Source organism: Spermophilus citellus, assembly GCF_964194105.1.
Source record: "Spermophilus citellus genome assembly, chromosome: X".
Taxonomy (NCBI): Eukaryota; Metazoa; Chordata; class Mammalia; order Rodentia; family Sciuridae; genus Spermophilus; species Spermophilus citellus.
In genome coordinates this window covers 66877872-66899596 of record NC_138190.1, presented here as the reverse complement: position 1 = coordinate 66899596, position 21725 = coordinate 66877872, and the positions used below count along the sequence as shown (strand labels likewise).

General features: G+C 40.5%; 1 protein-coding gene, 1 long non-coding RNA gene and 1 pseudogene across 30 annotated transcripts in view; 2 read left to right on the top strand and 1 right to left on the bottom strand.

The window, feature by feature from the left end:
- LOC308639171 overlaps window positions 1-17624 on the bottom strand; it is a 247633-nt gene extending 230009 nt beyond the window's left edge. For 25 of the 28 annotated variants that reach the window (XR_014019991.1, XR_014019995.1, XR_014019996.1 and 22 more), the window contains exons 1-6: window positions 17445-17624; window positions 4878-5021; window positions 3559-3786; window positions 2953-3054; window positions 2349-2390; window positions 184-1428 (exon numbers count right to left, since the gene is read on the bottom strand). This is a non-coding gene — a long non-coding RNA (uncharacterized lncRNA). Of the gene's footprint in view, window positions 1-183; window positions 1429-2348; window positions 2391-2935; window positions 3055-3558; window positions 3787-4877; window positions 5022-16417; window positions 16474-17444 lie in introns of those variants that run through there. The other 3 variants (XR_014019992.1, XR_014019993.1, XR_014019994.1) reach the window with 3 other exon arrangements.
- LOC308639791 (large ribosomal subunit protein eL42-like) lies at window positions 7031-7388 on the top strand (annotated as a pseudogene). The gene has a single exon. The product of its transcript is annotated as a large ribosomal subunit protein eL42-like (transcript).
- A 3211-nt stretch (window positions 17625-20835) lies between the features above and the next one.
- ZCCHC13 (zinc finger CCHC-type containing 13) lies at window positions 20836-21348 on the top strand (the record flags this gene model as incomplete). The annotated part of the gene is made up of 1 exon (XM_081278280.1): window positions 20836-21348. One exon carries the CDS (start codon window positions 20836-20838, stop codon window positions 21346-21348), a length of 513 nt encoding a protein of 170 aa, XP_081134406.1.
- Between the last annotated feature and the right edge of the window lie 377 nt (window positions 21349-21725).

The window sequence follows — 21725 nt, the reverse complement described above, 5'->3', positions numbered from 1 at the left end:
GTAGGGTTAGGTGATCAAAACTGGCTTCTGACTCCTGATTCCAGTGAATATTTCACTTCAACGAAGTCTCTCATAAAGAATTTTCCCAATTATTACACTTTACTACTCTATGCCCACTAAAGGCCAAATTCCAAAATTTAAAAATAAGGGCTGGGGATGTGGCTCAAGCGGTAGCGTGCTCACCTGGCATGCGTGCGGCCCGGGTTCGATCCTCAGCACCACATACAAAGATGTTGTGTCCGCCGAAAACCAAAAAAATAAATAAATATTTGAAAATTCTCTCTTTCTCTTTAAAAAAAAAAAACTTTGATAATACATAGAAAATGGAAGGGCTAGGGGCTGTAGCTTAGTGGTTAAATACTTGCCTAGCATGTGGCAAAGCCTTGGGTTTGATCCCCAGCAACACAAACCATAAATAAATAAATAAATAAATAAATAAATAGGAAGAGAAAAAGGGCTGGGCCCAGTGGTACACTCCTATAATCCAGCAGCTCAGAAAGCTGAGGCAGAGGATTTGCAAGTTCAAACCAGCAACAGCAACTTATTGAGGCCCTAAGCAACTCAGCAAGACCATCTCTGAATAAAATATAAACAAGGGCTGAAGAAGGGCTGGGGAGATAGTAGTAAAGTGCTTGCCTAACATGTGTGAGACATTGGGTTTGATCTTCAGCACCACATAAAAATACATAAATAAAATAAAGCTCTTCAAATAGGGCTGGGGGAAGGGAGGGAGATAGCTTGGTGAAAAAGCACTTTCCTAGCATGCATGAGGCCCTGGGTTCAATCCCCAGCTCCAAAAAAAAAAAAAAAAAAAAAAAAAAGAACAGAGGCGGGGGTTGTAGCTCAGTGGAAGAGCACTTGCCTAGCATATGGAGGCACTGGGTCCCATCCTCAATACAACATAAAAATAAATAAATAAAAATAAAGGTGTTAAAAAAAAAAGGCAACAATTTAAAAAGGGGGGGGGGTCTGGGATGTGGCTCAGTAGTTAAGTGTCCCTGGGTTCGATCCTTGGTACCAAAAAAAAAAAAAAAAAAAAAAAGAAAATGGGGGCTGGGGTGCAGCTAAGTGGTAGAGGTAGAGTATATGCTTAGCATGCACAAGACCCTGGGTTCAAACCCAAGACCAACCAACCGATAAGTAAACAAATAAGGAGGGCTGGAGATGTAGCTCAGTAGTAGAGTGCTTGCCTGGCATGTGTGAGGCACTGAATTCAATCCCCAGTACCAAAGAGTAACATAACTTATTCTTTTAAGTCCCATTTGTACCACTAATTAGCAATATGATTTAAGAAAAGTCACTTCTGCTTTCAAAGACTCATCCTTGAAATGGAGATAACTTGCCAACACATCTTTAATCCCAGCAGCTCAGGAAGCTGAAGCAGGAGGATCACAAGTTCAAAGCCAGTCCTAGCAATTTAGTGAGGCCCTGTTTCAAAAAATAAAAAGAGATGGGGATGTGGGGATGTGACTCAACAATTGAATGTCCCTGAGTTCAATACCTGGTATGGAAAGAAAAAAAAATAGATAACTAGATAACTGATTAACATACAAATCTTTGAGTTTGAGCAGATTCTATGAAAGTATGCATAGGCTCCTAGTAGATGCTCAATAAATGGCATCAAATGCACAAAAAAACTATAAGTTGCATATTTCCCCAATACAGAACTACAGAAAATTATGTTCTTTTTTTTTTTTTTTATAATGATTTTTTGATTTTATTTATTTTTTTTTAAAGAGAGAGAGAGAGAGAGAGAGAGAATTTTTTTTTTAATATTTATTTTTTAGTACTCGGCGGACACAACATCTTTGTTGGTATGTGGTGCTGAGGATCGAACCCGGGCCGCACGCATGAAAGGCGAGCGCGCTACCGCTTGAGCCACATCCCCCAGAAAATTATGTTCTAAGATGGCTTTTCTCCCCAGAAAAGTCAAAACATCTGCAGAAATATGCAAAAAAGCCACAGTGGGGAAGTATACTAAAATCAGGAAAAGGTTAAAGTAGGGATCATAAGTTGTAACTTTCTGGATACTTATGAATGGCCTAATTTTAAAATGGTTATAAAAAAAAGAAGTAATGCGAGAACCATATAGAATAAATAAATTAACTACAAGAAAGCATATAAAACGTAGTTCCTTCTATATATTTCTTAAATTTATAATTTGTGAATGTACTTTCTTGGAGAGTTTGAAAAGAAATTAAAAAGCAAATTGATTCCATATATCCCAGGATCAGCTGTAAACACATACCCCATATAAAGAAAGTGGGATAAGGAGGATTTGTGGACATAATACATTTAACCTATACCAGGAGTTGGCAAACTTCCTATAAAGAGTCACATGATAATACCTCAGGCTCTGTGGACCATACAGTCTCTCTCACAAGATCCTGCTGTAGAAAAAAAAAAAAAAAAAAAAAAAAAAACAGACAATAATGAATCATATCTACATTCCAATAAAACCTTACAAAACCAGGGCTGGGGATGTGGCTCAAGCGGTAGCGCGCTCGCCTTGCATGCGTGCGGCCCGGGTTCGATCCTCAGCACCACATACCAACAAAGATGTTGTGTCCGCCGAGAACTAAAAAATAAATATTAAAAATTCTCTCTCTCACTCTCTCTTTAAAAAAAAAAAAAAACTTATAAAACCAGAAGCTCACGGGCTGGGAGTGTAACCCAGGGATAGGACATGAGCTTAGCATGCACAAGGCCCTGGGTTTGAGCCCCAACACCAAAATTCTGGAGTTTATGCCATCTTGGTTACTTAGGAACCATTTCAGTTCTTCTGATCCTCAGCAGTGGTGATCACAAACTGAGCAAAAATATATTCCCCCCAAACTATTTTGAGAATACATTTTAGAGAAAGTTTCAGGCTTTCTAAGTGGTCTGAAAATGGCATTTCTAAGAGCCTCCCTGACAGGAGTCATCTCCTACTTACCTTTTTCACTATATTACCTTAATCACTGCGAATCCCCCCTCTTCTTCTATGTGGTCACTCACATGGAACATTTGCTGGACTCTGAAACACTTTTCAAAGATATGCCTTCACAATCCAGCCTAATAAAGAGTTACAAAAATAAATAAATAAATATTATTATCTGCATTCAGCTAGGTCAGCCTCCATTGCATTAAGAAACAGTGGCAGGTATAAAAAGGGAAAATGAATAGAAGGGAGAAAAACACACCATGTTGCACAGTTTAACTCAACCATTTTAAATGCAATTTTTCACTTCACCATGGGAAAAAATCCAATATAAAAATCTCAATATTTTACTCCTTTTTGGTGGGCGGGGCAGAGCTGCAGATTAAACCCAGGGCCTCACACATGCTAGGCAAGTGCTTGACCACTGAATTATATCCCCAGTCCACATTTCACATTTATTGGTTATTTATCCTTTTGTCCAAACTCACAAGAATTAAAGTTCTGTGACTTTGTTAATGTCTAGAACAGTTTCTGGCATTTAGTAAGTACTTAATAACTATCTGCTGAAAAAAGGCTGGAAGTGCCACATCATGACCACTTTCCCTTCTCTACTACCAACAAAACTACTCACAACTTACCAAGGCTTCCAAACTGCCTCACCAGGACATCCTCAGAAATAGTGATTGATCCTGGCACTCTGGTGAATTTGCTGAGCAGGAAGGCTCAGTATAAGTATCAGGCAGAGCCATGTGTGGTGGTACACACTTGTAATCCCAGCAACTCCAGAGGCTGAAGCAGGAGGATCACAAGTTTCAAGCCAATCTGAGCAACTTCGCAAGACTCTTGGCAACTTAGCAAGAACCTGTCTTTAAAAAAAAAAAAAAAAAATTATTAGAAAAAGAGCTGGGGATGGGAATGGAGTTGTAGCTCAGTGGTAAAGCGCTTGCCTCGCATGTGTGAGGCCCTGGGTTCAATCCTCAGCACCACATAAAAATAAACAAATAAAAATAAGCATATTAAAAAAAACATTGAAGATTTTTCTTTAAAAAAAGGGATGGGCAAAAATTGTTAAAAATAAAAATGGGGGGGCTGGGGTTGTAGCTCAGTGGTAGAGCGCTCGCCTAGCACATGCAAGGCCCTGGGTTCGATCCTCAGCACCACATATAAAAAATAAAGGTATTGTTTCCAACTACAACTGTATGTTAATTGTACCTTAATAAAACTGACACAAAAATTGTTAAAAAAAAAAAAAAAGGAGGGGTGGGGATGAAGCTCACTGGTAGAGGGCCCCTGGGTTCAATCCCCAGTACCTAAAAATAATACAAGAAACAGGCAGATCCTTATTTTGCTTTTGACTAATGAAAAGGTTTCTAGCTGCCCAGGAATCTGCACGTTTAATAAGCACCAAGTAACTAACTTTATGCATAACAAAATTTTATACCATGGAAATTTCCATCATCAGATAAGTACAATCTCAGAAGCTATTACAAAAATCTTTAGTGTGAGGACTGGGGATGTAGCTCAATGGTAGAGTGCTTGCCTAGCATGTATGAGGTCCTGGGTTCAATCCCCAGTGCTGCAAAAAAATAATAATAATTATAGCAATGACACAACAATAATTTTTTATTGTGAAATAAAATCATTTCTGTCTCACATGGCCTCCTTATATTTGGATGGAATCTAAATTGAAGCACTGAGTAAAAGACAACAGTCTTGACTTGGATTCAAATCTATTTTCTACCAATATAATCTCAAGCAATTTCCAATTTTCCTATCTGTAAAAATGGGAGAATGGGGAAAATAGGCTAGATTCTTTATTAAGAGTTCATCCTGATCTTAACATGTTTTCAGCTCATAATGGGAAAATGTCAAGTAATTACCTACTGCCTATTTAAACCACTTTCCTTGTCCCATTCCTACTAATTGGGCAAGACCATCAAAATCACTGACCACTTACCAAAATTTCACAATAGTTTGATAACCATGTGCAGCATGCTGATTTGAGCCTCTCCCAATTCACTAATAACCTCACTGGACCAAGCAGGGCTCAATGTATCTCTTCACCAGCACATGCTTTCTGACAGCATTACACATCACCTGTCTGACAGGGAAAAGAAACATATAACATGAAACAGTCAAGCTTTGAGATCTAGATTTATTTTTAACACCTTAAGTCCTCTCTATCCAGCCACACCATGAACCTCAGATTTCACTCTTGCTAAGTATTCACATTAGCATCACAATTATTTTTTTGTTGTTGTTGTTTTTTTGTTTTTTTGTTTTTTTTTTTTGGTGCTGGGGGTTGAACCCAGGGCCTTGTGCATGAAAGGCAAGCACTTCACCAACTGAGCTACATATCCCCAGCCAGCTGTTGCAAGGTCTATAATTTTTATTTAATAAAGGATACTTGCTCCTATTTTAAATGAGGTTAGTTAACTTGGGTGCAGAGGCACCAAGTGACTATACCAGGGTGTTAGAACTCAGATGTAAACTCTGACTCTGACCTTCTTATTTCCCATCAATATCCCCATCTTTGAATAAGGAGCAAACTTTATCCCTTAGCAACCTTGCTATATATGGCAGTTTATGAACTTATATTCTATACTCCTGACTAAAACAAGCCCCAAAAGGTGAACAAAACCTTCTTCATCTAGTCATCAGTATCTGGTTCACACTGTTAGGTAATAAAACTAATAAGTTCCATTCCCACCAGGACTCATCAAAAATGAAAAGGAAGACCCATCTGTCTGGACTATCTAAAGGAACACAAGGAGCGAAGTGGACTAATGGCTAGTCCCCTAACCCTAAGACTCAATCCTGGAGAAACAAGGTTCTGAGGAGTAAGAGTTCACAGGACAAGCCTCCCCCCATAACCACCACTCAAGGATCTTTCTTTCTAAAAAAGCTGCCTACTGCTTGTACATTTCCCAGTCCCTTGCTGCTTAGATCAAAATGCAACAAAGAAATCTGGCAATTCAGCTTAGGCTACTAATTTTTATCATTAGATGTTGATAGCACCAGTTAATGCTGCCAGGTTTGAGATGCAGGCAATCCTCAACTCAAACCTCAAGGAGCGGTTTCCTAGGGTTCATTTTTTAACTATTTCACTCACCACTCAACACCAGCAAAAAAGAAAAAAAAAATCTGTTCTCTAATCTACTAGTGACCATGAGACCTAGAAAGTCAAATATTCATCTACACGATTATTTTTATTTTTCATGATTTTATTTTATTATGTAAGTACATCATAATTTATTTTACCAAATTCCTATTCATGAACAAGTTTTGCATTGCTCATTGCTATGAACACTATAAACATGTCCATCTCTAAACCTTTTTATTCAGCAGTACTGGGAATTGAACCCAGGGCCTCATGCATACTAGGCAGGCACCCCACCACTGAGCTATATCCCCAGTCCTTTTTATTTTGAGATCAGGTCTAGCTAAAGTACTCATACTGTCCTTGACTGTACAATCCTCCTGCCTCAGTCTCCTGAGTGTTGAGAATTATGGGCATGTAACACCACACCCAGGTCATCACTAAATCTTTTCGAATATCCTTAAATGCATAAATGCATATTTGGGGGTATAGTTCTAGACATGAATACAAACAACTACAAAGATGAACAAGACATGGTCTCTAACCTTGAGCTTAAATCAAGGGAGATAAACATTTACCATTATCATGTACTTGATAATTTCAGTTCATGGTACTTCCTAATTAAAATTATGGGGGCTGGGGATGTGGCTCAAGCGGTAGCGCGCTCGCCTGGCATGCGTGCGGCCTGGGTTCCGATCCTCAGCACCACATACAAACAAAGATGTTGTGTCCGCCGAGAACTAAAAAATAATAAATATTAAAAACTTTCTCTCTCTCTCTCTCTCTCTCTCTCCTCTCTCACTCTCTCTTTAAAAAAAATAAAATAAAATAAAAAATAAAATTATGGCTGTTGTCAACATAAAACTATTAGAGAAGGCACAAGCGTGGCGAGGCGAGGGCTGGGGCCGTGAGATCTCCGGGTAAGTTAGCAGCTGGACCGTACACGAGTCGCATTGCTCAGAACCCGGGGAAGGACCTTGTAAAAAAGGGAAGGCGAGACCCCGCTGCTTTGGCTTGGTTTTCATCGCGTGGACACCTCTGCTATAAAGATGGTCAATGTACCTAAAACTCAAAGGACTTTCTGTAAAGTGTGGCAAGCACCAGCCTCACAAAGTGACCCAGTATAAGAAGGGCAAGGATTCCCTTTACGCCCAAGGAAAGATGCTCTATGATCGGAAGCAGAGTGGATATGGTGGGCAGACAAAGCCAATTTTCCGCAAGAAGGTTAAAACCACGAAGAAGATTGTGCTAAGACTTGAATGCGTTGAACCAAACTGCAGATCCAAGAGGATGCTGGCCATCAAGAGATGCAAGCATTTCGAACTGGGAGGAGACAAGAAGAGAAAAGGCCAAGTGATCCAGTTTTAAACTTTTTGATTTTTTCCCATTTAATTTTGATGCGAAAATACTTAAACTAGAAAAATTATCTGTAGGAAAATAAATGACAATTATATAATCATACCTTAAAAAAAAAAACTATTAGAGCTGGCAGCTCAGTGGTAGAGCACTTGCCTAGTGTGTGCGAAGACCTGGGTTCAACTGCCAGCACCAAAAAGTATTAAAATAAAAAATACTATTGGGGCTGGGGATATGGCTCAAGCGGTAGTGCGCTCGCCTTGCATGCGTGCGGCCCGGGTTCGATCCTCAGCACCACATACCAACAAAGATGTTGTGTCCTCCGAGAACTAAAAAAATAAATATTAAAAAAAAAAATACTATTGGAATTCCAAAGTTATATATATTACTGCTGAATATCATCTCACTGGCACTTTATCAAGTTTTATATTAAAGAACCAAATGAGGGGCTGGGGATGTGGCTCAAGTGGTAACGCACTCGCCTGGCATGCATGAGGCCCGGGTTCGATCCTCAGCACCACATACAAAGATGTGTCCGCCGAAAACTAAAAAATAAATATTAAAAAAAAAAAAATTCTCTCTCTCTCTCTCTTAAAAAAAAAAATAGAAAGAAAAAGAAAGAAAAAAAGAAAGAAGCTCCCTTTTAAAACCCACTTGCCCCAAAGCCAAAGAAGTGAATGAGCTGGGCTCTGTGGCACAGGCCTGTAATCCCAGCGGCTCAGGAGGCTGAGGCAGAATTGTGAGTTCAAAGCCAGCCTCAGCAACTTAGTGAAGCCCTAAGCAACTCAGCAAGGCTCTGTCTCTAGTAAAAATACAAAAAAAAGGAGTGGGGGCTTTGGAATGTGGCTCAGTGGTTAAATGCCCAAGGGTTCAATCCCCAATACCCCCCAAAAAAAGGCAGGGGGAGGGAGATGAAGTGCAGGGCAGTGTACACATTGGGCTTGGGCTTCCATCTTTCCTTCCCCCTACTATTTCCAGTATACAACAGTGAAATGCAGCCATTTTCTTTCAAAAACAAAAAGACTCCCTCTACCTGGATCTCTCATTCCCAGGTAGACCTGCTGATGCATAGTTAGGCTATAATAATATTCATCCCAACCTAGAAGATTCAGGTAAAAATCAAAAGAATATTTTTCAGCACTGTAATGCATTAGATACAGATGAGATTCAAATGGATGACAGAAGTATTTTAAAGACCTATCCAGCCTGGGGCCGTGGAACACGCTGCCAGCGGCTCTGCAGGCTGAGGCAGGAGGATCACAGCCTCAGCAAAAGCAAGGCACTAAGCAACTCAGTGAGACCCTGTCTCTAAATAAAATACAAAATAGGTTTGGAGATGTGGCTCAGTGATCATGTGTCCTGGCTCAGGAACACAGAGTGCCCGAGTTCAATCCCTAGTATCCTTCCCCAAAAAAAGACCTATCCAACAAAGATGAGTTAATGTGATAAAGCAAATATTGTAAAATATTATGGGCATACAGGTTATCACTATAAGATTCTTATCAACTTTTCTGTATGTATGTATGTATGTATGTGCGTATGTTTGAAATTTTTCTTTATATAATGCTGGGAAGCTGAATGTGATGAAACATGCCTATAATCTCAGATACCTGGGAGGCTGAGGCAGGAGGATCATAAGTTCAAAGCAAGCCTGTGCAATTTAGCAAGACTGTCTCAAAATAATGTGATGCTGGGATGAAGCCCAGGGCCTAGTTAGACAAATACTCTACCACTAGGCGATAATCCCAGACAAGCATTCTTTTTTTAAAATTTAGCTTTCTAAATTGTCTGACCTAAAGCTATTTAACATTTTTTTAATATTTATTTTTCAGTTTTGGGTGGACACAATAACTTTATTTTATTTTATTTATTTATTGTTATATGGTGCCTCGCCCATGCTAGGTCTGAGTGCTCTCCCACTGAGCCACAACCCAGCCCCCAGTATAACATTTTAATGAAGTGAAATCAATCACACTGTGCTCAAAGGTAGGTTACTAAAATAATACAAATCAGGTTGAGAGACTAGAGGGTAGGGCTCTAAACTCTTTGAAATTCTAGCTAGGTACCTAAATAAATCTGGATGAATTACTAGTCCATATTAACTTTAGAGCTGGGCAAGGTGGTGTAGGACTGTAATCCCAGCAGCTCTGGAGGCTGAGGGAGGAGGATCCCTAGATCAAAAGCCAGCCTCAGCAAAGGCGAGGTGCTAAGCAACTCAGTGAGACCCTGTCTCTAATAAAATACAAAATAGGGCTGGGGATGCAGTTCAGTGGTTGAGTGCTCAAGTTCGATCCCTGGTACCCCCTCCCCCCAAAATAAGCATTAGAGCTGTGGCTCTGGAGTCTGAGGCAGGAGGATTGCAAGTTTAAAGACAGCCTCAGTAAAAGCAAGGCGCTAAGTAACTCAATGAGTCCGGACCCTGTCTCTAAATGAAATTTAAAATAGGGCTGGGGATGTGGCTCAGTGGTTGAGTGCCCTAGAGTTCAATCCTGGGTACCCAAAAAAAAAAAAAAATTGCATTAGAATCCTTTAAACACTGAGCTCAAGGGTAGAGCAGTTAGTTGCCTAGCATGAGCATGCAGGAGGCCCTGGGTTAGATACATAGCACCAGGTTTAAATAGAAAAGAAAAAGAACCCTCTAAACATTTGCTTCATTCAGCCTACCTTTCTTTTCGGCCTTATCCCATACTAATTCCTTATTTTTGATATTCTCACTGCAAACAGCTGTGTAGACAGCTGGCAGGGAGGGAGAAGGCATCAAAGAATATCCTTGTATTTTTTTTTTTGGTGGTGTTGGGGATTGAACCCATGGCCTTGTGCACGTAAAGTGTGCACTCTACCAACTGAGCTATATCCCCAGCCCCCTGGTGTTTCAAATTAGGATAATAAAAGGAATTTCCAGAGTTCAAGCTCAATATTTTATGTTGAAGCACCCTGTACAACTGACCAAACAGGACCCTGGAAGAGGCCATATAATCTCCAAGTTTAAAATATGTCCTAGTTGACCCATCTGTAAAACAGGAAAAAGACTAGTCACAAGAAATACCAAATGAAATCAATAAATATATGAGTTTCGGAAATGCTAAAAGGATCTCTGGTGAATGAAGTAGGAAATAAACCATCACTGATGGGTGATGATCCAGAATAAGGCTAGTAATTTTTCAGTTTTATAAACTTTATAAATTTTTCAGGCCTTATAAACTTTTCTGTATAGGCTTTTGTGGGGCCACAACATATCTAACACAACTCAATTCTCCTTGCCTTTATGGTGCTCAAGCAGCCCCAGGTGAAATGTCAAAGAATGTGTTCTTCTAGAACTCTGCAAAAATAGGCAACCTAGGTTTTGCTCACCCCTGATCTAAAATGTGAAATCCTGGGCTGGGGATGTGGCTCAAGCGGTAGCGCGCTCGCCTAGCATACGTGCAGCCCGGGTTTGATCCTCAGCACCACATACAGACAAAGATGTTGTGTCCAGCGAGAACTAAAAAATAAATATTAAAATTCTCTCTCTCTCAAAAAAAAAAAAAAAAAGACACCTCCCTAAAAATAAATAAATAAATAAAAATGTGAAATCCTATGTAGGAATACTATTTAGAGGATGGCCTAGGGAGGAATAAAACTGAGGATGAGTGGGCTGAAGATGTAGCTCAGTGGTAGAGCGTGTACCTATATAAGGTGCTGAGTTCGATCCCTAGCACAGGAAAAGCTCAACTAAAATAAAATAAAAGGGACAAGCTATAAATAGGAATCATTTAGCCAACACTGGCCCTTGAGGATGAGGCTCTGGCAATTATCCCCCCCCACCAAGGAAGAAACTGTCAGAAGTACCAACAGCAGCAACATCACATCTGCAAATACCAAGGACTGAAGTCCAAATATTCCACTGCCTCATGAAAACCTCGAGAAGATGCATATATAACTAGAAAGAATTAGTAAGTTTCTGACCACATACATTTTGAAGAAATAGTTGACCGTCCAGAGCCTGCAGAGACCACTTCAGCAGACACACAATAAATGTTTGTTGATGACTCATTCACTTATTCATCCAATAAACATTTACTGAGGCCTACTAATGTGCCAGGCTGGGCTCTGACAATGAAGACACCATCCCTGCCCACAAGGAGCTTACAGTCTGTTAACATAGAAGAGAGACAGGCATATACACAGACATTTACAATACAATCTGATAAGTTCTGTAATACTTATCAGGTTGTATTATAATGGCCGATGTAAAATTTCTTTCCAAGGGTTGCTGCTCCAGGCTGCTGCTGGCTGTAACATCGAGAGGGGAAGAAACAAATGGTAGAAATCAAAAATTAAATTCTTTTGAGTTACTTCAAATATCCAGACTCTCCCTAATCTCTGATCACAGATAAATATGGGAACTAGATATACACTGGCATGATATAAAATGAGACTTCAATGCTTAAGACAAGCAGAGGCCTTATAAAGAAGGTCCTCAACCACCTCTTCTAAAATGAGCTTCCCTCCCTCTTCTGGCTTATCCATCTCTCAACTACCCCACCCTACCACATACAAGCCTGGTTTAATATCTACAATTAGAAAAATGCTGAAAGGCTAGGCATGGTGGTGCATGCCTATAATCCCAGCTACTTGGGAGGCTGAGGCAGGAAGATAAACAAGTTTGAGGCCAGTCTCGGGGATTTAGTGAGACCCTGTCCCAAAATAAAAATATAAAGGGCAAGAGATGTGGCTCTCAGTGAGAGGGGCCCCTGGGTTCAATCCTCAGTTAAAAAAAAAAAAAAAAAAAAAGGCCATAAGGGCTGGAGATGTGTCTGAGTTGTATATCATTCCCAGTACCAGGGGAGAAAATGGCTGAAAAAGAGCAGCTCACTGGATTAACGCAGTGTAACTAGTTAGCAAAAATCAATTTGGTTCATTTGGCACCTCTAAATCCAATAATCCCCGCCCTTCACTGAAATGTTATTAAATGCAAAATAGATAGCATATGGCTAATGGAGTAGGAATAACAAATTAGAAGGGGTTTATTTAATAAACATAATTAAACAGATTCTATAAAACAGAAATAACAAATCTAGTTTCAGGAAAGCAGATTGAGACCCCTCCCTCAAGATCTCTGAGACAGATCTAATTCACTAACATATTACAAACAAGAAAAATGAAAGAGGTAACACACTCTTCCTGCTCCCTTTTTCATAATTGGGTGACAGTAAGAGACTCCACTCCTTCAAGAGATTACCATTGTGGGCTGGGGAGGTGGCTCAAGTGGTAATGTGCTTCCCTGGCATGAGCGGGGCCCTGGGTTTGATCCTCAGCACCACATAAAAAAAATAAAGATGTTGTGTGCACCGAAAACTAAAAAATAAATACTTAAAAATTCTCTCTTTAAAAAAAAAAAAAAGATTACCATTGTAGTTATTTGTTCAGACAGTTTTATACAGCATGAAATTTTTCTGTGTCCCATCCCGTTATTTTTTTTTTCAGGTTGAGCCATACTATTATTTTTTATTTTTTGTTAGTACTGGGGATTTAAGTTGTTGTATGAGTCAGTCTAGCTAAATTGTAGAGGTTGGTCTCGAACTTGTGATCCTCCTGCCTCAGTCTCCAGAGTTGTTGGGATTATAGGTGTGCACCACCATGCAAAGAAACTAATAAATGTTTAAAATAAGATCAATCCCTGAATGGACAGACTACTGTTTTGTTTCTTGTCCAAGTTGGTTTATTTTTAGGGACAAAATGTATTCTACCCACAACCACAGCCAGGGAGCACTACTTCTGTGCAGCACTCAAAAATGATTTCCTTTTAATAAAAAGAAATGGCTATCTTTCTAAAGGACAGACAAGTGTTATATCAAAATGGCTACCAAGAACCTGATACATATTTCACAGAGCAGTTATCTTTGGAATCAGAAATATTTCTTAAGACTCAGTGCAACAAACACACTAGGAGTGTATTGGCAACAAATGTCATTTACAAATAGATAACATTTAGGCCCAAATCAAGTAATTCACAAAAAGAAATAAGATCTAATAACCAAGATCTGACTTCTGACTGGTGGCCCTGGATTCAATCTCCAGAACCAAAAATAATAATTAAGATCTGAAAGTCCAGCCTCATTGATAATCAGAAAAATGTGTGATAAAACAATGGTATCATTCTTTTAAGTGTTAAGTTAGCAAAAATGAAAAAATTTAAGTACCTAAATAACTGGGTACAGAAACTGATGTAATTTTTTGGGTTATGCTGAATATGTATAATGCTCAAACCTTTTGACAAATAATTCTAATTCTGGAACTTTTTTTTTTTTAAAGAGAGTGAGAGAGGAGAGAGAGTGAGAAAGAATTTTTAATGTTTATTTTTTAGTTCTCAGCGGACACAACATCTTTGTTGGTATGTGGTGCTGAGGATCGAACCGGGGCCGCACGTATGCCAGGTGAGCGCGCTACCGCTTGAGCCACATCCCCAGCCCTGGAACTTTATTATATAGGAAATAACCCAAAATAGACAAGTAATAGAAACTGAAAAAACATTCATTATATAATTTACTGAAAATCTATAAAATACTTCCACAACAGAATATCATGAAACTATTAAATGATAATTACAAAGAATATTTAACATGAAAATATGCATGTTATAATGTTAAACACAAAATGCAGTATAAAATAGTATAGAAAAATGGAGATGGGGGCTGGGGATGTGGCTCAAGCGGTAGCGCGCTCGCCTGGCATGCGTGGGGCCCGGGTTCGATCCTCAGCACCACATACCAACAAAGATGTTGTGTCCGCCGAGAACTAAAAAATAAATATTAAAAATTCTCTCTCTCTCTCTCTCTCTCTCTCTCTCTCCTCTCACTCTCTCTTTAAAAAAAAAAAGAAAAAGAAAAATGGAGAGAAAGAAATTAACAAATTTATTAATACTAGTTGTCTCTGGGTGGTGAAATTATAGACCTTCTTTCCCCACAATTGATGGCTATCTTCAGACAAAGCTTCAACTAATATTCATCTAATTTCTGGATTAAGGAAGCTATTCAAACTTAATAAAAGAAAAATCAAAAGAATAAAGTCGATTTGATCCAATGATTTCACCTCGACTACAAATATAAAAACAAAAATGAAAAGGCAAAAAATAACTTGAAATAGGTATTTATAACATATTACAGAAATCTGAGTAACAGTGTTTATTTACAAAACACAATCTAATAGAAAATAATAAACACTAAATTTAAAACTCCAATAGATAAATCAGTGTAAGATATGAACTACATCACATTAATGTAAATAAAAATTCTAAGAAATTAAGGAAAATGCAACCTAATCTCATCAATAACCAAAAAATGGAAAAAAATGGCTTTTATTTATAAAAATAAGTTTTAAGGAAGAAAATTGGCAATATATATTGGGTGTTAAAAATATTCATAGCCTTTATGTAGTAATTCCAATTCAACAGATGTTATCTTAACCAAATAATACAAATACTTGTATTTTCAGTCCTTAATTACAGAAGAGGCAATAATCTTTACTACCCCACATTTGGATCAACGCACCAAAACATTAATCTTAAGATTAAAAAAAAAAAAAATCTCTACTACAGCAAAGACTGATTGTCTCAAAGCCTTAGACCAGATCACAAATCAGGCCAAAACAGGGAGGGTGTGTCCAGCCTGCTGCAGTCGGCCATTTTAGACCCTCTATAGAACAACAAAAAAAGTGTAGATGAGGATAGGAACCCCAGGAGGCTCCAAATCAACAATTGTTTACTTTTTTATTCCTGCATTTATAGCCCGGTACAATGAACTAAGTCAAAAGCAGTAAACAGGTCTCCTTCCTTTTTAGTTTTCGGTGGACACAACATCTTTATTTTATTTTTTTAATGTGGTGCTGAGTTTTATGATTTCAAAACGAGAAGTTTCCTTTAAATGTGTCCCTTTATTTTAGGAAATAAAACAATGTTTAGGCCCACAGGATTCTGGACATATGCTATCTATATTAAAATCCAGTCTGCCATTCAACTGGCTATACAGTCTTGGACAAATTAATCTGGGACCTTCAAATTTCTCATTTGTAAAAAATGAACAAAGTACTGCTATTTCATAGGATTGTGGAGAATACTAAATGAGTTAAAGAATATGTAAAAGCACGTAGGCCAACCAGTACTTTGCACTAGTAAATACTAGACATTTAAGTATAATTATTATAAATAGGTCCAGAAAAGGAAAAGGACTAGCCTAAGGTCATGAATAGGATTACTGGAAAAGATCTGTCTCTTCACTTTTGAATCCTGAGCCCTCTCCACTACAATCTATATCTGTTAACTATTGTTTTTAGAAATTAACAAAATACATCCTCACTGGCAGCACTCAGCCACAACACTGCAGCTGCCCCCCCCCCCAAAAAAAGGAAAAAAGAGAAACATAAATCCCCCACCACTCCCCACCCCCGAGGAAACCATGTAGGAAATTCTTCAGAAGAAAAAATAATTTAGAGAAAAGTGTGTAAGCCCAGGTCACTTTCATACTAACATAACCACTAAATACTTTTCAAATTTCTCTCCTGCCCTTTGGGTGCCCCTGGCAGCCATTTGCCCAAATCCCAGGTTTCAAGCAAAATCTAACAAACATTTGGAAACAGCTAAATCCTCACCCCTATGTTCTAAAGGGGAGAAAAATCAGAGACTTTCAACCAACATAACAGTAGTTTCTCACATTGCAACCACTATGCTGTGCTATTCCGATGCGATGGAAAAAATGTATCCAGAATCACACATAGCGGCCCAAAATCCGAAATATATTCCGAAAGTGGCAAAGAACGGTCTCTAAGTGATGACCTTTTACGCCCCTCCTACACACAGCCAGCTGCCGAAACCTTTTACAGTCATCTCCGCATTTTTAAACGCACACTATCCGTAAGCCAGTAAGAAGCTAAGACTCCGGGTTACTTCCTTGTGGATTTAGCCACAACCTATAACTTTCAAATCAGGCTGATCCCTTCACTAACTAGAAAGGAAGATCTGCTTCTCTGCAGACCCTTCTGGCCCAAAGCAGCCAAAGACAACTTACCGACCCCCTCGCCATTTTGTAACCTTAATTACCCATGCGCAGCGTGCCTCCCTCCCTCCCGGCTTTCTGACGGAAATACGCAGGCACGCTGCTCCTTCCCGACAGTTGAACTCAACCGTCACCATGTTGTCTGAAATACGCATGCGCACCCTCGCTCTCTCTCCCGCCCCCTCCAACCGCTGGCGCAACTGATTTCTCCGCAGAATTCGCCTCTTTCACTTTCGACCCTCCACGCCCACCCCCACCCAAGCCTTGCGCCTGCGTGCCTCTCTCTTCCCCGCCACGGGAGCCCCTTCGCTTCACATTAGGCCTTCTCATAAAATACTTGAATGCCGCCACTCCGCGCCGCCTCATCCCAGCCTCTCAAATTCCGTGCACACCGCGCCTGTCCTTCTCATTCTCCCCACTCCAGCTACCACCTCCGTCATGCACACGCGCGCGCGCGTACATACACACGCAGGCCTAATGATATCTGGATGTGTTTCTCGCTATAGTTGTGCCCCAGTGCCCAAAATGAGTCATTACCAGCCTTCCCTAATACAGTCTGATAAACTAGGGAAGTTGAATACGGGAAAAAAGGCGTTACGGGTGATCAGAGCATATCCCAGAACTAGATTTATCCTCCCCGACCCCAAGGGAGGAGCTAGAGTACTCTCGGATTCACATAATGTATTATAAGGCCCGCCAACCTGAACAAAGGCTAGAAAGCTTTCTCATAAACCATCGGATGAGCCTGATCCTAAACCCTCACCTGCTACAAATAGGAAAATCGCCCCCCCAAACTGTTTAAACATGAGGCATTATAGAAAATACCGATGCTCAGGTGCCTCAACCCTATTTAAAGGAAAGCTTGTATCCTTTTCACAATGGGAAATAAATGCTCAACATCTTTTTGGAGGTCTGAAGCCCGTACTGGCCCTCATTTTCGCCCGTCAACCGGGGGGAATGCAGAAATTAAGGATCTCCATGGCCCGAGTTCCCTCGGCCACCCTCCACATTATGTTCTCCCCCTCTGTCCTTCCTTTACCTCCTGGCTGAATCGAGTGCCATAGCGAGAATTCCTGGAGCCGGCTGTCCCAAGACAGTGTGCAGAGAGCAAGAGATGCCTGGGTGGCGGCAGCAGGCCTTAGAAGCAGTGGGTATTGGACAGGAAACCTGCCATGCCTCCAGCCGCAAGGCTGATGCCAGAAACCCACAGTTTGTCCTGTAGCTCCGCAGTGTGCTTCTGGCGCATGCGCAATCACCCCACCCCCCCACCCCCACCCTCAGCTCCGATGGAAGTCGAAGTCTGGATCTCTAGTCCACCCTGCTTCTTCAACGTTTCGGCTCCCCTACGTGGCACCAGCTTGCAACACCATACTTTCCTCAGCCCATTCTTCTTTCGTCAATCCGTCTCCCATTCTTCTTAGCCCACTCTTCCATCGCCAAGTCTGACTACCTTTATTCTGCCTGTTACCTTGGTGATCTAAACTTCAATTCTTGGCCTTCAGGGTCTGCAGTCCTACCGGGCCTCTTACTCCTCCCCTGTTGTTTCTGATATTACAAATTGTAAAAGAAAAGGGAGAAGAAAAAAGGAAAAACAAAAAAACAAACTTGCAAAAACCGAAGAAAGAGTCAGCCGGGCTCAATGACTCATGCCTGTAATCCCAGCTTCTTAGGAAGCTAAAGCAGGAGAATCAAAATTTCAAGGCCCCCTCAGCAATCTTTAACAAGACTTTGTCTCAAAATTAAAAAAAAAAAAAAAAAAGGACTGGGGATGTAACTCAGAGGTAGAGCACCCCTGGGTTCAATCCTAGTACCTGAAAAAAGAAAAAAAAAAGAAAGAAAGAAAGAAGAGAAAAAAGAAAGTGTGCATTAGTCATAGAGCACTGACCATAGCATACACAAGGCCTTAGGTTCACTCCCTAGCACTGCAAATAGAAAAACAAAGAATACAATTGATGTTTCAGTGTTAATTCTGTTGTTTCCCCCCACCCTTTATCTTTTTTGTGGTGCTGGAGATCTGATTGAGAACCATGTGCATGCCAAGAACAAGCTGTACCACTGAGTCAGAGCCCTTACTCTAATATTTGTTTCTGTTATCTTTATGAATGTACATCATGTCCATAAATCCTTGTGAAGTTTATACAATCTATAAACAATTTGGGAAACAACAAAGAAGAAATGTCTAAATATTTCTGGCTTTGTAATATGTTTTCTAAGGAATAAGTTTTTTTATATTGAATGCTTCAATATTATTCTGTTTTATAAATTAAATGATGGTGGGCTGGGGATGTGGCTCAAGCGGTAGCGCGCTCGCCTGGCCTGCGTGCAGCCTGGGTTCGATTCTCAGCACCACATACAAACAAAGATGTTGTGTCCGCCAATAACTAAAAAATAAATATTAAAAAGAAATTCTCGGGCTGGGGATGTGGCTCAAGCGGTAGCGCGCTCGCCTGGCATGCGTGCGGCCCGGGTTCCATCCTCAGCACCACATACCAACAAAGATGTTGTGTCCGCCGAGAACTAAAAAAATAAATATTAAAATTCTCTCTCTCTCTCTCTCTCTCTCTCTCCTCTCTCACTCTCTCTAAAAAAAAAGAAAAGAAATTCTCTCTCTGTCTCTCTCTCTTTAAAAAAAATAATTAATTAATTAATTAATTAAATGATGGTGATAATGTTGAAAACTAAGATTCCTGCAATAAAATGGACTAAGCACGCTTGTAATTCCAGCTAGTTGGGAGACTAAGATAGGAGGATCACAAATTCAAAGCTGGCCTTAGCAATTTAGGGAAACCCTGTTTTAAATTTGAAAGGGGGGTGGGGGCTGGGGATGTGGGGATGTGCTCGCCTGGCATGCATGTGACCTGGGTTCCATCCTCAGCACCACATACAAACAAAGATGTTGTGTCCGAAAACCAAAGAATAAATATTAAAATTCTATATATAAATAAGTAAATAAATAAATAAATAATTTGAAAGGGGGGGCGCTGGGGATTAGCTCAGTGGTAGATGGTCCTGCACCATAGCAAGTGACCGGTGGTGACAGAGAGGCCTGGTGGTCCCTAGGTTAAACAAAGAAGAGTTTGTGGGGGCGGGGATAAATTTTGAGCATGTCTTTTCACTGTGGCATTTTACAGATTTTTTTTCTATCTTATCAGCACATGTTTTATTGTGTAGATAGGTAGATAGATGGATGGATTAGTTATGGATGAACCTTTATTCTTATTTATTTATTTTTATGTGATGCTGAGACTCGAACCCAGTGCCTCACACATGCTAGGCAAGTGCTCTACCACTGAGCCACAACTAGCCCCATGTTTTATTTTTTTTAAAACAACAATGACCAAAAAAGAAGAAAAAAAAAAAAGAGAGAGAGAGAGAGCTCTGGGAGCCAAGCTGGTGGCACACGCCTGTATTCCCTGCAATTCAGGAGCCTGAGGCAGGAGAATTACAAGTTTGAAGCCAGCCTCAGCAATTCAGCAAAACACTGTCAAATTCTCAAACTGAAAAAAAAAAAAAAAAAATTAAAGGCTGGGGAATGTAGCACGGTGGTGAAGCACCACTGGATTCAATCCCCAGTACCCTCCACCCGGCCAAATAAATAACCAAATAAATAAGGTCTGGGAATGTAGATCAGTGGTAGAGCAGGTGCCTAACATGTGAGAGGCCCTGGATTCCATCACACACACACACACACACCGCTCCGCACAAAAAAGATAGAAAAAAATAGTCTACTCTAATTTGTATAATTTCTTTCCTTTATTGGATTAACTTCTCACATATTGTATCCACAAAACATACATAAAAACTGATTATCTACTAGACCACAAATAAAGGGGTTTTTTTTTTTTTTGGGGGGGGGCTGTGCTGGGGGAGTGAGCCCAGAGCCTTGCGCATGCGCCATACCACTTAACAACCTTGGGCCCGGAAGCCTCCTAGTTATGAAAAATTGTACTGGTCACATTGTCTTAACAAACTCATACTTAGTGGTTCAAATGTTAAAAATAAAACTGAGCCGGGCAGGTGGCACATGCCTGTAATCCCAGTGACTCAGAATGCTGAGGAAGGAGGATCAGAGTTGAAAGCCAGCCTCAGCAATGGCGAGGCCTAAGCAACTCAGCAAGGCCCTGTCTCAGAATAAAATATTAAAAAGGGCTGGGGATGTGGCTCAGTAGTTAAGCGCCCCTAGGCTCAATACCTGGTAACAAACAAACTGAAAACAACATTTAATCTGTTATCAATTCTGACTGCTTGAGTAGGAGGGAGAAGGCGGTTAGAACACCTGTGAATGAGGCCGTGCACAAACCTCATGTGACGTCACAGAACTCCCGGTAGGAAAAGAGTCATTTCCATCTAAGCCATCCTAAGGGGAGTTGCCTCTGGGCCTCCCTGGCACCGGTGGGTGGGCCTGCTCACCAAAAGATCTCACCGCGGCCATGAGCGGTAAAGAATGTTTCAAGTGTGGACGGTCTGGCCACTGGGCCCGGGAGTGCCCTAAAGGAGGAGCTCGAGGGCGAGGACCTAGAGGCCGCGGCAGAGGTCCTCAGTGCAGTTCCACCACCCAATCTGACATCTGTTACCGCTGTGGTGAGACTGGTCATCATGTCAAAAACTGTGACCTTCACCAGAACATCTGCTACAACTGCGGGAGAAGTGGCCACATCGCCAAAGACTGTATGGATCCTAAAAGAGACAGAGAACAGTGCTGTTACACCTGCGGCAGACCAGGCCATTTAGCTCGTGATTGTGACCATCAGGAAGAACAGAAATGCTACTCTTGCGGTGAATTCGGGCACATCCAGAAAGACTGTACCCAAGTCAAATGCTACCGATGTGGCGAGACCGGCCATGTAGCAGTGAACTGTAGTAAGGCAAGCGAAGTGAACTGCTACCGCTGTGGCGAATCTGGACATCTAGCCAGGGAATGCCCCATTGAGGCTACTGCTTAGATCACTCCCCTACCCCCCTCTTCTTGGCTGATTAGTTGTATTTTCGCTAAAATCTCTTCATTGACCAAAAGATTGATATGGAAGCTACTCTTAGGCCAGCAAACTTTATTTACCACGTTAAAGGAGGAAAGGGCTGGGAGGAAAAAGTAAAAAAAAAAAAATTATTGTAATTAATGTGCTGTTTCTGTACCACCCAGGAATCCAGATGTTGAATAGTCATTCTGAGCACTAGGCAATTTCTTGGTTCTTTGGGTGTATTTTGATTTACACACTTAGAAGATACTAGTAAACAAATCGGAATGAGTGTAGGAACCCAGCCCTTGAGTCTTATCACCATGGAAACAGATAAAAATATATAGTGTGTCCAATGGAGGTAA